This window comes from Carlito syrichta, unplaced genomic scaffold, assembly GCF_000164805.1.
Source record: "Carlito syrichta isolate Samal-C Ts95f unplaced genomic scaffold, Tarsius_syrichta-2.0.1 Scaffold309294, whole genome shotgun sequence".
Classification (NCBI taxonomy): Eukaryota; Metazoa; Chordata; class Mammalia; order Primates; family Tarsiidae; genus Carlito; species Carlito syrichta.
In genome coordinates, this window is record NW_007253390.1 from 297,477 (window position 1) to 310,856 (window position 13,380).

General features: G+C 37.5%; 1 protein-coding gene across 2 annotated transcripts in view; it reads right to left on the minus strand.

The window, feature by feature from the left end:
• KIF14 (kinesin family member 14) overlaps positions 1-13,380 on the minus strand; it is a 65,818-nt gene that overhangs the window by 18,516 nt on the left and 33,922 nt on the right. For both annotated transcript variants that reach the window (XM_021717125.1, XM_008067107.1), the window contains 3 exons: positions 7,607-7,700; positions 7,007-7,130; positions 3,419-3,519 (listed from right to left, as the gene is read on the minus strand). In XM_021717125.1, coding sequence (XP_021572800.1) covers positions 3,419-3,519; positions 7,007-7,130; positions 7,607-7,700 — 319 coding nt within the window. The remainder of the gene's footprint in view (positions 1-3,418; positions 3,520-7,006; positions 7,131-7,606; positions 7,701-13,380) is intronic.

Below are 13,380 nucleotides of genomic sequence, written 5' to 3' on the forward strand. Positions count from 1 at the left end.
GCTGGGCTCCGGAGATCCTTCCACCTCAGCCTTCCAAGTAGCCGGAATTACAGGCATGCGCTACCACGCCCGGCTGACTTTTTGATTTATTGTAGAGATGAGGTCTCGCTGCCCAGGTGGGTCTCGAACCCGCAGGCTCAGGCCATCCACTTACCTCAGCCTCCCAAAGGCGCAGGATTACAGGCTGAGCCACCGAGCCCGGCTAGCCCAACTCTATCTTAAGTCCTCAAGATAAATCACTGTCTGTTAGTACTGGACCAGAAACCATACCTTCTCTGTATTCTAAGATTTAATCTTATTCAGTGTATATTAAGCACCCAATAACAGAGTTGCCATTTATTGAATACCCACCTACTGTAACAGGAGCTTTATATACAATCTCCCTAATACTCATAACAACTCTGCAATATAATCATCATTAGTCTCATGTTGTCAGTCATAGTGGTGGTCATAGGTATAAGTAGCAGGAGCAGCAGCTGCTCTCTCTTATATATGACCTCACTTAATCTTAACAATCAAATCCCTATAGAGTAGGTATATATTACTGTCTCCATTTTATAGATGAAAAAACTGAAGCCTCGAGATGTAATGTCACTTGCGCCATGACTACACTGAGCATGGATTAGAACCTAAGATTCTGATATCAGAGCCTGTGACATTTTTACTATGCTACACTGTAGAGGTTACAGGTATGTTCCCTACACTCAAGGAGCTCATTTCTATTTATAAGATATGCTTTGTATTTTTTTTTTTTTTTTTGAGTTGGAGCTGTAATCCCAGCACTTTGGGAGGCCGAGGCGAGTGGATTGCCTGAGTCCACAGGTTCGAGACCCGCCCGGGCAACTTGATGAGACCTCGTCTCTACAATAAATCAAAAATTAGCCTGGCATGGTAGCATGCACCTGTAGTTCCTGCTACTTGTAAGGCTGAGGCAGAAGGATTGCATGAGCCCAGCAGGTTGAGGCTGTGGTGGCCAGGAGCATGCCACCGCACTCCAGTCTGGGTGACAGAGTAAGACTCCAAATAAAACAAAAAACAAAAAACAAAAAACCAGGTCAAAAACGATGAGAAAGGCCCAAAAGGATTTGGAAACCCAAATGGATTCAGATCTGCAGCTGAAGGCAATGAAGTTTACAAAAACGGAAAATAATTAATTTAAACAAAAACATGAGCCAGGCTCGGTGGCTCAGCCTGTAATCCCGCGCCTTTGGGAGGCCGAGGTGAGTGGATTGCCTGAGCCCATGGGTTCAAGACCCACCTGGGCAGCGAGACCTCATCTCTACAATAAATCAAAAATCAGCCGGGCATGGTAGCGCATGCTTGTAATTCCGGCTACTTGGAAGGCCGAGGTGGAAGGATTGCCGGATCCCAGCAGGTGAGGCTGCAGTGGCCGGGAGCGTCCACTGCACTCCAGTCTGGGCGATAGAGTGAGACTCCAACTCAAAAAAAAAAAAAAAAACCAAAAACATGCTACTCTTTCATATACAAGGGAGAGGTATAAATAACAGTTGAGAAAATCAAAAGATTTGGAGTCAGCCAAACTTGGATTTAGGTACCAGCTCTTCCTCTTAACAGCTCTGTGACTTTGGATAAGTTACTTAATCTCTCTAAATTCTAGATTTCTTCATCTGTAAAATGGGGGTAATGACAGCCTGTACTTTGTAGGCTTGTGATGAGTACTAAATGAGATAATGCTTAGCAAGTATTGAATAAATGTTCTTGATAACAATGATACTTCTGTGATGGATGAATACGATTGACCTTTACCTTCTGAGAATTCCCAATTCCCTCCTCTAAACTTCTAGACCACAAACAAACAAAATATATATATGTATGCTTGGATGTCCCCTGGGAACCGCAAACTCATCATGTTCAAAAGTAAACTTCTCTTACTGTCCAGCTCAGGGAACAACACTTTCCTTTAGTCAATCACCCAACTTAAAACCAGAAGTCCTCCTTGCACCCTTCACACCTTCAGCCCCACAACCAGTCACAAGTTCTATTGATTGTGCATGTTGAATAGATATAAAACCCAACTGTCCTCTCCAGTCCTTCTGCCTGACCTTAGTTCCGGTTTTTATCAACTGCTCCTGCCTCTACTTTCCTTAATTCCTGGTCCTTGAGGACAGGGAGTATTTTTCATTCATCTTTGTTTCCTCAGAGCATGGCAGACAGTCACCACCACAGGAATATTCGTTTAAAAACAAAACTAGCCAGGCTCGGTGGCTCAGCCTGTAATCCCAGCACTTTGGGAGGCCAAGGTGAGTGGATTGCCTGAGCCGGCGGGTTCGAGATCTGCCTGGGCAACTTGGCAAGACCTCATCTCTACAATAAATCAAAAATTAGCAGGGCGTGGTAGCGCGCGCCTGTAGTTCCAGCTACTTGAAGGCTGAGGCGGAAGGATCGCCAGAACCCAGCAGGTTGAGGCTGTGGTGGCTGGGAGTGGCCACTGCCCTCCAGTCTGAGTGACAGAGTGAGACTCCAACTCAAAAAAAACAAACAACAACAACAAAAAAAACTAGGGGGCTAAGTTGGCTTCAAGACCAAAGCCTTTCCATAATGCCATTTTGCTTTTCTATAATCTAAGCATCTGAGGTCTAAGCCGAACTAGTTTTTACTTGAAGAACATCTATTATTTGCTGTGGAAGACTTTCATGTTTTGAGTTAATACGCAACATTTGTCATATGTAAAAGTTCTCTATCACCATGATTTATTCTTCTGTGGTGCTCATACTAATTTGACTGCATTTAAATTCTTTAACTTACAATAAAATATCATAGAATATGCCAAATTTTTGAGAAAGGGTCATTTAAAGTAATAAATATGTTGATTTTTACTGGCAATTAGATTTATGCTGCCCTAAGTTGCTCTTAAGACTTAAATGATGAAATGCTGAACATTTTGGTTCCTCTTTCAACTGACTAATAAACAATTTAATGCCCTAAGTTTTATAATTTGATCACTAACATACTATTTCTCGTATTTCTGGGTTCCCTTCATAGACATACCCAACATGACAATAGATAGTTCTTTCATTTTTTATTTTATTTTTTATTTTTTTTGAGTCGGAGTCTCACTCTGTCACCCAGGCTGGAGGGCAGTGGCACGCGCCTGGCCACCACAGCCTCAAACTGCTGGGCTCCGGGGATCCTTCCGCCTCAGCCTTCCAAGTAGCCGGAAATACAGGCATACGCTACCAAGCCCGCTCAGCTAATTTTTGATTTATTGTAGAAACGAGGGCTCACCAAGTTGCCTGGGCGGGTCTTGAACCCAAGGACTCAGGCAATCTGCTCACCTAGGCCTCCCAAAGTGCTGGGATTACAGGTTGAGCCACGATAGTTCTTTTAAAGAAAGAAAAAACATATACACAGAGAACACACCTGGAACAAGAAAACCAATAACAAAAAACATCTTTACCTCCTTCTAGAAAATGAAGAAATTGGTGCATTTGTAATGTCAGGCTCCCATTCATCCTCAGGATCGCAAAAGACATCTTCGCCCCTGTTACTACCATTGCTCTAAGAAAAATGAAATATATGGTTTCTGTTAATTATGGGCAAAACAATGTTTAGCAACTAAGAAAAAGTTTAAATATGTTGTTACATTTTAAATATAAAATTAGCAAAATTATAGATTATTAGATAAAAGTCTAAAAAAACTCATTCCTGATAAAATTAAAAATAAAAGAGATATACTTTGAATAAAAGTCACATAAATCATTCAACAATTAAGAACTAATAAACTTGGGATTTAGAAGACAGTAAACACAAAAACAATAAAATCCTCAAGAGAGAAATAAAGACTAATCTGACAATGTTAAGATGCAACCATTTCCTGGTTGAGCATCTTGATCATGACAATATTAAAAATCTATATTTTAAATATTTAAAATAATACCAATTAAATTTCTAGCAAAATACTATGTAGAACTTGATTCAGAGATAGAATAATTATAGGGAAAAATAAGTACAGAATGAAGATGAATAATAGAAAGCAGAAAGTAAGTTAACAGTGAGGGTAATTCCATCTCTATGCCAAGAATATGTCAAGTCAAGAATAATCAGATTACCTAAATATTGTTTTTGTTGTTCTAAATACACAAGCAATTCACATACATTGTAGAAAATTTGGAAATTATTAATATATACAAACACAAATTAAACAATTAAAACCACTCACAAAACCATCATTTAGACATAAACTGTCAGTGCTTTGGCATAATTCCTTTGTCTTTTTGGATTGTCTATTATGAATATACCTTGCATTCCTGGAATAAATCCTATTTTATCATGATATAAGTATTCTTTAAATGTAGTTTGGAGTTTGATTTACTAATGTTTCATTCAGGAATTTTGTAGCTATGGTCATTTTGATTGTTTGGCAATTCTCTTCTGAGTCATCTTTTCAGTTTTTGTGACTTTTTTATTTGTTTTGCTTTTATTTCTTCTATTTTCTATTCTTTTCTTTTTTTTTTGTCTGCTTCATCTTGCCTTCATAAGTTTTACTTTAATCAGTTATTCTAGTATCATAAGATAAACTGTGACGCTTTTTATTTTTTTGCTCACACCTGAAATTCCAGCACTTTGGAAGGCCAAGGAAGGAGGATCACTTGAGCCAAAGAGTTCAAGTCCAGCCTGGACAACATAATAAGACCTTGTCTATACACAAAATTTTTTAAATTAGCCAGGCATGGTGATGCACACCTGTAATCCCAGCTATTCAGGAGGTTGAGGAAGGATCATCTAAGCCCAGCAGGTCAAGGCTATGGTAGACCGTGATCATGCCACTGCACTCCAGCCTGGGCAAAAGTAATACTATGACTCAAATATATATATATATATATATATATATATAAAACAGACTGGGATCAGCACCCTTTTTTCCCCCACTTTTTTAAAAAGGGAAGCTAGTTTGTTGACAAACTTCAAATTATTGCATAGTTATACACCTATTTTTTTTAGTTGGATTCTTCACTGTGTTGCCCAGGCTGGAGTGTGGTGACACAATCACGGCTATTGCAGCCTCGACCTGCAGGGTTCAGGGAATCCTTATGCCTCCGCCTTCCAAGTAGCTGGAACTACAGGTGTGTGCCACTATGCCCAGCTCACTTTTTGAATTACTGTAGAGACGAGGTCTCACCAAGTTGCCCAGGCTGGTCTGGAACTCCTGGACTCAGGCAATCCTCTTGCCTCAGCCTCCCAAAGTGCTGGGATTATAGGCTTGAGCCACTTCCCCCCAGCTGTTATACACCAATTAAGTCAACTTTCATAATTTATCTTTGTCTAAAAAGCTTCTTCTTTGTAGAAATTGTCTTTAAATGTTTTCCTTATCTTTATTTAAATGCCATTTCTCATTCCAAAAAATACATGTGTATCTTTTCAAAGAACCAGAGTTTAGGTTTATTAATTTCTATCTATTAATTATCTTACAATGATTCCTTCAATTGTTTTCCTTTTTTTGTTTTAATTTACTATTTTCTAGATTGAGTTAAATATTTATTTTCATTTTTCCATTAAACAACTCAACATTAGGCTATAATTCAGCAAGATCTTCTAAGCTTTTACATATAATATCTTCATTACTGCAATTATCTAAGTAGTGCAGAATATAACTCCATATAGAGTCACATTAATTAAAGATAGTATGCTTGACAAATAGCATTGTAGCCTGTGGATACCACCCTGAACACGCCCAATCTCATCTGATCTTGGAAGCTAAGCAGGGTCAGGCCTGGTTAGTAGTTGGATGGGAGGCAAATAGCAATGCAACAATTTAATGCATATTACAACTATTTTAGGGATAATTAGAAAACAATATGAAAAAAATCAACTTTAAATTCATAGCTCTCACAAAATACCATAGTTAATTCTATGTAATTCAATGATGTAAACATTTTATTAAAAAGTAAAAGAAAATGCAGAGGTTGGACAATGTTTTAGTTAGATCTCTAGACTGATAGACTGAAATATACAAAATTAAAAATGCCTGCATAACAAAATGAAATGTAATCAGGGAAAATGTATATGATAAATAGAAAGGCTTATTATCAAAATATGCAAAGAGCCGGGCTCGGTGGCTCAGCCTGTAATCCCGCGCTTTGGGAGGCTGAGGTGAGTGGATTGCCTGAGCCCTCGGGTTCAAGACCCACCTGGGCAATTTGGCGAGACCTCATCTTTACAATAAATCAAAAACTTAGCCGGGCGTGGTAGCACGCGCCTGAAGTTCCTGCTACTTGGAAGGCTGAGGCGGAAGGATCACCAGAGCCCGCAGGTCAATGCTGCGGTGGCCGGGAGCGTGCCACTGTACTCCAGTCTAGGCGACAGAGTGAGACTCCAACTCAAAAAAAAAAAAAACACATACTTTACCCATAAAGAAACAAAGAGTCAAGTCCCCCAGATTCACTAGTTATTAAAATACAAATTAAAGCAAACTGGTAACATTAGTAAATGGCAATATTTCTGGCAAACAATTTATCAGTGAGCAAAGTATAATAAAACAGTTCATAGTTTTAGTTCCATTTTGAAAAACAGAAGATGAGGAAATGAAATATTAAAAACAAGTATGTACAGAGACACTTTTAGTTGTGACTACAAAAAGCAGCAAACAACTGGAAATACCCAAAGCACAGCAATGGGGAAATGTAAATGAAAATATGTAAATATGCATATTACTAGGCATAGGAAGATAATTTCAAATAATACAACTTGCTTTATGTCTACCAAATTTTTTCTTAAGTTTAGATGCAAAATTTTTAAAATACACAATTATAACTGAATAGATTCAGCACTATACTTATTTATTATACTTGTAACTAGATTAAAACATCAATAAAACCCCATTTCAATGCAAAAGTAAAGTAAATATATATATAGTTGTTAATATTGGTTGGTTTGGGTAATTAATGGATGCCTTTTCTTTTATTTCCAAATTTTCTTTCCTGAGAATATGTCATTTTTATATTTTTTATTTTAAAAAGTTTATAGAGATTTTAATAATATTCCAAACCTCATAAAGTTCTTTCATTGCTGCAAGTTTAGATTCAAACTTTTCCAGACTCCAGAAAGTTGAGATCCCTAGTTTCAGGTTACGAACCCGAATAGAAGTGTCAGAGCTACCTGATACATCATGCCTGAAAGAAAAAAAAAAGTTCATCCTAAGACATATACACTCTAGTATTCCAGAGGAGAATAATTTCCATAAAAATTCAGTCCACTGATTAAATCTTTGCATAGTTAAGTATTTTTATTATAGTAGTAATTGTGTCTAGTATATAATATATTAAAATGGCTTCTTATATAAAATTTTAAAAATCAAAAAAATTCTAAAAAGGTATATTCCTTTTTAAAAAGTAGAATACTGATAAACAAGTTTTCAACTCAAAAGAAAATTAGCAAATTTCTAAAACATCTAAAATAATTCTGTTTATAAACACACTTTTTTTTATTCCAGAGTGAGATCTGAAAGCGGAGTCAGAGAGTATTGCTAGGAATTCCGATACCAGCTCTTTCTTACGCACTGCAGAACAGACTTTAGAGAAACTAAATTATGTGAAGGTCAACCAATTTAAAGCAAATTACTTTACAATCAAGATAATTAATTACTTACCTGCCAAAAACATAATATATTTTTAATTTGCTGCTGATAGCATTAGCTTCCTGGATCATCATTGAGAGTTTCATGGAGTTCCAATTTGTCTGAACTAATACAAGCACACAGAGAAGATTTAAAATACATATATGAGCACGAACATATATCACTAGGCATAACATTTCCTGAAAAAAGTATTTATTTATTTATTTGCTTATTTTAGAGTTGGAGTCTCACTGTCACCCAGGCTGGAGTGCAGTGGCATGCTCACGGCCACTGCAGCCTCAACCAGCTGGGTTCAAGAGATCCTTCTGCCTCAGCCTTCCAAGTACCTGGAACGACAGGCACGCACCAACATGCCTGGCTAATTTTTTGATTTATTGTAGAGATGAGGTCTCACCAAATTGTCCAGGCTGGTCTCAAACCCGCAGGTTCAAACAATTCTTTCACCTCGGCCTCCCAAAGTGCTGGGATTATAGGTTTGAGTCACCATGCTTGGCTAATTTTCTTTTAAAATGAATGGCTTTAGCCGGGCTCGGTGGCTCAGCCTGTAATCCCATGCCTTTGGTAGGCTGAGGTGAGTGAATTGCCTGAGCCCACGGGTTCGAGACCCGCCTGGGCAGGCGAGATCTCATCTCTACAATAAATTTTTTAAAAAATTAGCTGGACGTGGTAGCGCGCGCCTATGGTTCCAGCTACTTGGAAGGCTGAGGCGGAAGGATCGCTGGAGCCCAGCAGGTCGAGGCTGCGGTGGCTGGGAGCGGCCAATGCACTCCAGTCTGGGCGATAGTGAGACTCCAACTCAAAAAAATAAAATAAAATAAAATGAATGGCTTTAACTCTATATTGCAGGAGGATAAGTGATATTTATGTAATTTTTCTTTAATCCTCATTGGTGAAATAAAACATTCTTCATGTTAAATGAAGTCTTCACACTGGGGCACTCCTAAAGGGGGAGAGAGGGAAGGGGGGTAAAGGTTGAAAAACTATCCACTAGGTACCATGTCTACCACCTGGGTGATAAGCTCAATAGAAGCCCAAACCTCACCATCATACAATATACCAAAGTAAAAAACTTGCACATGTACCCCTGGAAACTAAAAAATAATAAGAAGAAAATAAAATGTGGTCTTTCACCTGTGGAGGAACAGAAGAAAGTTGATATAGAAAGGACAAGAAATTATAAAATAGGAAACACCAAAACAATTTTTCCCCCTAATATCAGTAAAGTTTTTTCTAGTTTTTAATTTCTTTAAAATGTCAGGTAAAGTATACTATAGTCTTACTTATATAGAATCACATCCCTTTGGTATGTGCCCAGAAATTTTAAAATACACATACACACACACACGGTGCCAAAAATATGTATACACATTTTTAAGAAAGGAAAAATGTACACCAATAACAAAAGAAGAATACAAGTTACATTTGACTTCTGCAATTACAAAAGGTGCTCAAAGTGGTTACCATCAGCATCCAGACACTTCTGAAAGAACTTTGAAAAATAATACATAAATAACATCTCTTAAAATATGTATAGATTTTTTTGACACCCCTGATATATGGCTTACTTTTATAATAAAAAGGAAAATAAAGTAGTCCAGTTTTATTTTCCTAATTTAATATTTTATCATAAACATATTGTATATTGTTCAGCCAAAATTATAACCAGTATTCTGCTAAAAATAGTTTTTCATTAGGATACAATTTATTATTCACATGAATAAAAATATCTAGTTATCATTGTAAGGCACTGTTCTAGGCCCTAAGAAGAATAGAAATATTTATTAACATGTTATATTTATTTATCTCTTGCAATAAATATAAAAAATATTAATATTTTAAAAATTATTTTAATATAGAAGTTACAGAAAGTACACAATAGATCTACCAAGTAGTCTTGCTAAAAAGTGAACCTGAATCTGAGAGGTCTGTAGATCTAACTACCACTTTCTAGAGAATACAGGAACAGAGGAACCTGCTAAGCAAAACCATGGAGACACAATTAGCAAAATTTGAAATCCAGGAGACTCTAAAGAACATATAATCTGATTTCTTAAACAAATGAATCATAAGGGGAAAGAGAAAGAAAGAGAAGAGCTAATTTACAGATGAAAAGAGACTTAAAAGACATATCTACCAAACACAATGTATAGATCACATTGTGTGATACTGATTCAAACAAACAAAATCTAAAAAGAGACTGGCATAGTGGCTCAAGTCTGTAATCCGAGCACTTTGGGAGGCAGAGGCGAGAGGATTGCCTAAGCTCAGGGTTCAAGACCAGCCTGGACAACTTGGTGAGATCTGGTCTCTATAATAAATCAAAAAATAAACTGGGCATGGTAGTGAACACCTGCAGTTCTAGCTACTTGAAAGGTTGAGGCAGAAGGATCATCTGAGCTCAGCAGGTCAAGGCTGTGGTGGCCATGAATGTGCCACTGCATTCCAGTCTGGATGACAGGTTAAGATGATGGCTCAAAAAAAAAAGGATGAAATAATCCAGGAAATTTAAAAATTTGAATACAGATTTAGATATTTGATGAGTATAAAAAGTTATTATTTATATTTTTAGGTGTAATAAAAATAGCATGATAGTGATTAAAAGAGTGACAGAAAATGAGAAAGAAGAGAGAAAAGAAAGTCCTAGTCGGGCTTGGTGGCTCAGCCTGTAATCCCAGCGCTTTGGGAGGCTGAGGTGAGTGGATTGCCTGAGCCCGTGGGTTTGAGACCTGCCTGGGCAACTTGGAGAGACCTCATCTCTACAATAAATCAAAAATTAGCTGGGTGTGGTAGCACGCGCCTATAGTTCCAGCTACTTGGAAGGCTGAGATGGAAGAATTGCTGGAGCCCAGCAGTTGGAGGCTGCAGAGACTGGGAGCGGCCACTGCACTCCAGTTTGGGTGACAGAGTGAGACTCCAACTCAAAAAAAAAAAAAGAAAGTCCTTATCTAATTTAGAGAGACACAGTAAAGTGTGTATACCTTAAATAACCTATGATGTCTGGGATTTGCTTCAAAATAGTCCAGAGGAGTAGGAGAATTAAGTAGAGCAGCAACAAGACTGAACATGTGTTAATAATTGTTGAAGTTAGATAAGTACCTAAGGGCTTAGTGTAGCATTCTCTCTACTTTTATAGCTTGTTTAACATTTTTTGTAACATAAAAAGGTTTACATTAAAAACGTGCTGTCTTCTACATAGTAATGTACACACACACAAAAAGTGCAGTCAAAAGCCTCCAAGGACTTAGCTTCACAGGTGAATTTCACCAAACTCTTCAAAAATAATTAATGCTAATCTTCTTTTTTTCTTTTTCTTTGAGTCGGAGTCTCACTCTGTCACCCAGGCTGGAGTGCAGTGGCATGCTCATGGCCACCACAGTCTCGACCTGCTAGGCTCAGGCAATCCTTCTGCCTCAGGCAATCCTTCTCCCTCACCTCCTGAGTAGCTAGGACTACAGATGTGTGTCACCATGCCCAGCTAATTTTTTTATTTATTAATAGAGATGAGGTCTCACCAAGTTGCCGAGGCTGGACTCAATTCCATGGGCTCAGGCAATCCTCTTGCCTTTGCCTCCCAAAACATCCTTCTCAAACTCTTCCAAATACCTGAAGAGAAAAGGACATTTCCAATTCACTTTGCAAAGCCAGTATTACCCTGATACTAAAGCCAGACACGGACACTACAAGCAAAGAAAATTACAAGCCGATATCTCTGATGAACATTGATACAAAAAACCTTCAACAAGATACTAGCAAACAAAATTCAATAGCACATTAAAGGATCATACACTATGATTAAGGAGAATTTTTTCTTCTTTTTTCTTTGAGTCAGAGTCTCACTCTGTCACCTGGGCTGCAGTGCAGTGGCATGCTTGCAGTCATCTTAGCCTTGACCTGCTGGGCACAGGTGATGCTTCTGCTTAAGCCTTTCAGTAACCAGAACTACAGGTATGCTCTACCATGCTTGGCTAATTTTTTGATTTATTGTAGAGACCAGGTCAAATAAAATGTAAAAAAAAAAAAGGGATGAGTCTGGGCATGGTTGCCCAGAATGGTCTCAAACTCCTAGGCTCAGGCAATCCTCTTGCCTCTACCTCTAAAAGTGCTGGGATTGCAGGCATGAGCCACTGTGCCTGGCTTTAAGGAGGATTTTACACTGGGATGGAAAGATAGTTCAACATACACATATAAATAATTGTGATACACCACATTAACAGAATAAGGATAAAAACCATATGATCATTTCAATCAGTGCATTTGACAAACTATAACATCCTTTTATGATAAATACTCTCAAAAGTTAGGTACAGAAGGGATGTACCTCAATATAATAAAGGCCATATATGACAAGCCCACAGCTAACACCTTCAGTGGCAAAAAGCTTTTCCTCCAAGATGAGGAACATAACAAGGATGTCCACTGTCCCCACTTCTATTCAACAAGTCCTAGCAAGAGTAACTGGGTAAGAAAAAATAAATAAATAAAAGACACCCAAATTGGGGAGGAAGAAACAAAATGGTCTGTTTACAGATGACATGATCTTAAATATAGAAAAGTCTTATAACTCCATCAAAAAACCATTGGAATAAATTCAGTAAAGTTGCAGGATATGAAATCAGCATTAAAAAATCAGTTGCATTTGTATACACTAACAAGGAACTATCCAAAAAGAAATTAAGAAAACAATCTCATTTACAATTGTATCAAAAACAATAATATACCTAGGAATAAATTTAACCAAGATGGTAAAATATTAGTACACTGAAAACTGTAAAACATCAATGAAAGAAATTGAAAATGAAAATAAACAGAAAGGTATCCTATGTTCATGGATCGAGAGAATTAATTTTTTTTAGTTGTAGTCTCACTCCAACCATGCCCAGCTGAGAGAATTAATATTGTTTAAAATGTTAATACTACCCAAAGCTATATAAATATTCAATGCAATCCCTATCAGAATTCCAAGGACATTTTTCACAGAAATAGATAAAATAGTCCTAAAATTCATAGGAAACCACACAAGACCTTGAATAATCAAAGTAATCTTGAGAAAAAAGAGAACAAAACTGGAGAAATCACATTCTGGTTTCAAAATATACAGCTGGGTGCGGTAACTCACACCTGTAATCTCAGCACTTTGGGAGGCCAAAGTGGGAGGACTGTTTGAGCCCAGGAGTTCAAGATCAGCCTAGGTAACATAGTGAGATCTCATCTCTTAAAAAAGTCAAAAAATTAACCAGGCATAGTGGCACATGACTGTAGTCCCAGTTACTTGGGAGGTTAAAACAGAAGGATCACCTGAGCCAAGGAGGTTGAGGCTGTGGTGAGCTGTGTTCCTGATACTGCACTTCCGCCTGAGCAACAGAGTGAGATCCTGATTCCAAAAAATAGACATATAAGCTAACAGAACAGAGGGCACAGAAATAAATACCCACATTTATGGTCAATTGATCTTTGACAAAGGTGCCAAGAACACACCACACAGTGGGGAAAGGATAGGCTCTTCAATAAAATGGTGCTGGAAAAACAAAATTAACCATATGCAAAATAAAAACAGACCCTTATTTCACACCATATTAAAAAAAAAAAACTCAGCTTCTGCACAGCTAAGAAAACAATCAGGGTGAAGAGACAACCAATGAAATGAAAGAAAATTTTAGAAATCACACATCTGCTAAGGGATTAATATCCAAGATATATATAAGGAACTCAAGCAACTCAATAGCAAGAAAATAAATAATCTGATTTAAAAAGAGGCAAAGGATCCGAATAGACATTTCTCAAAAGAA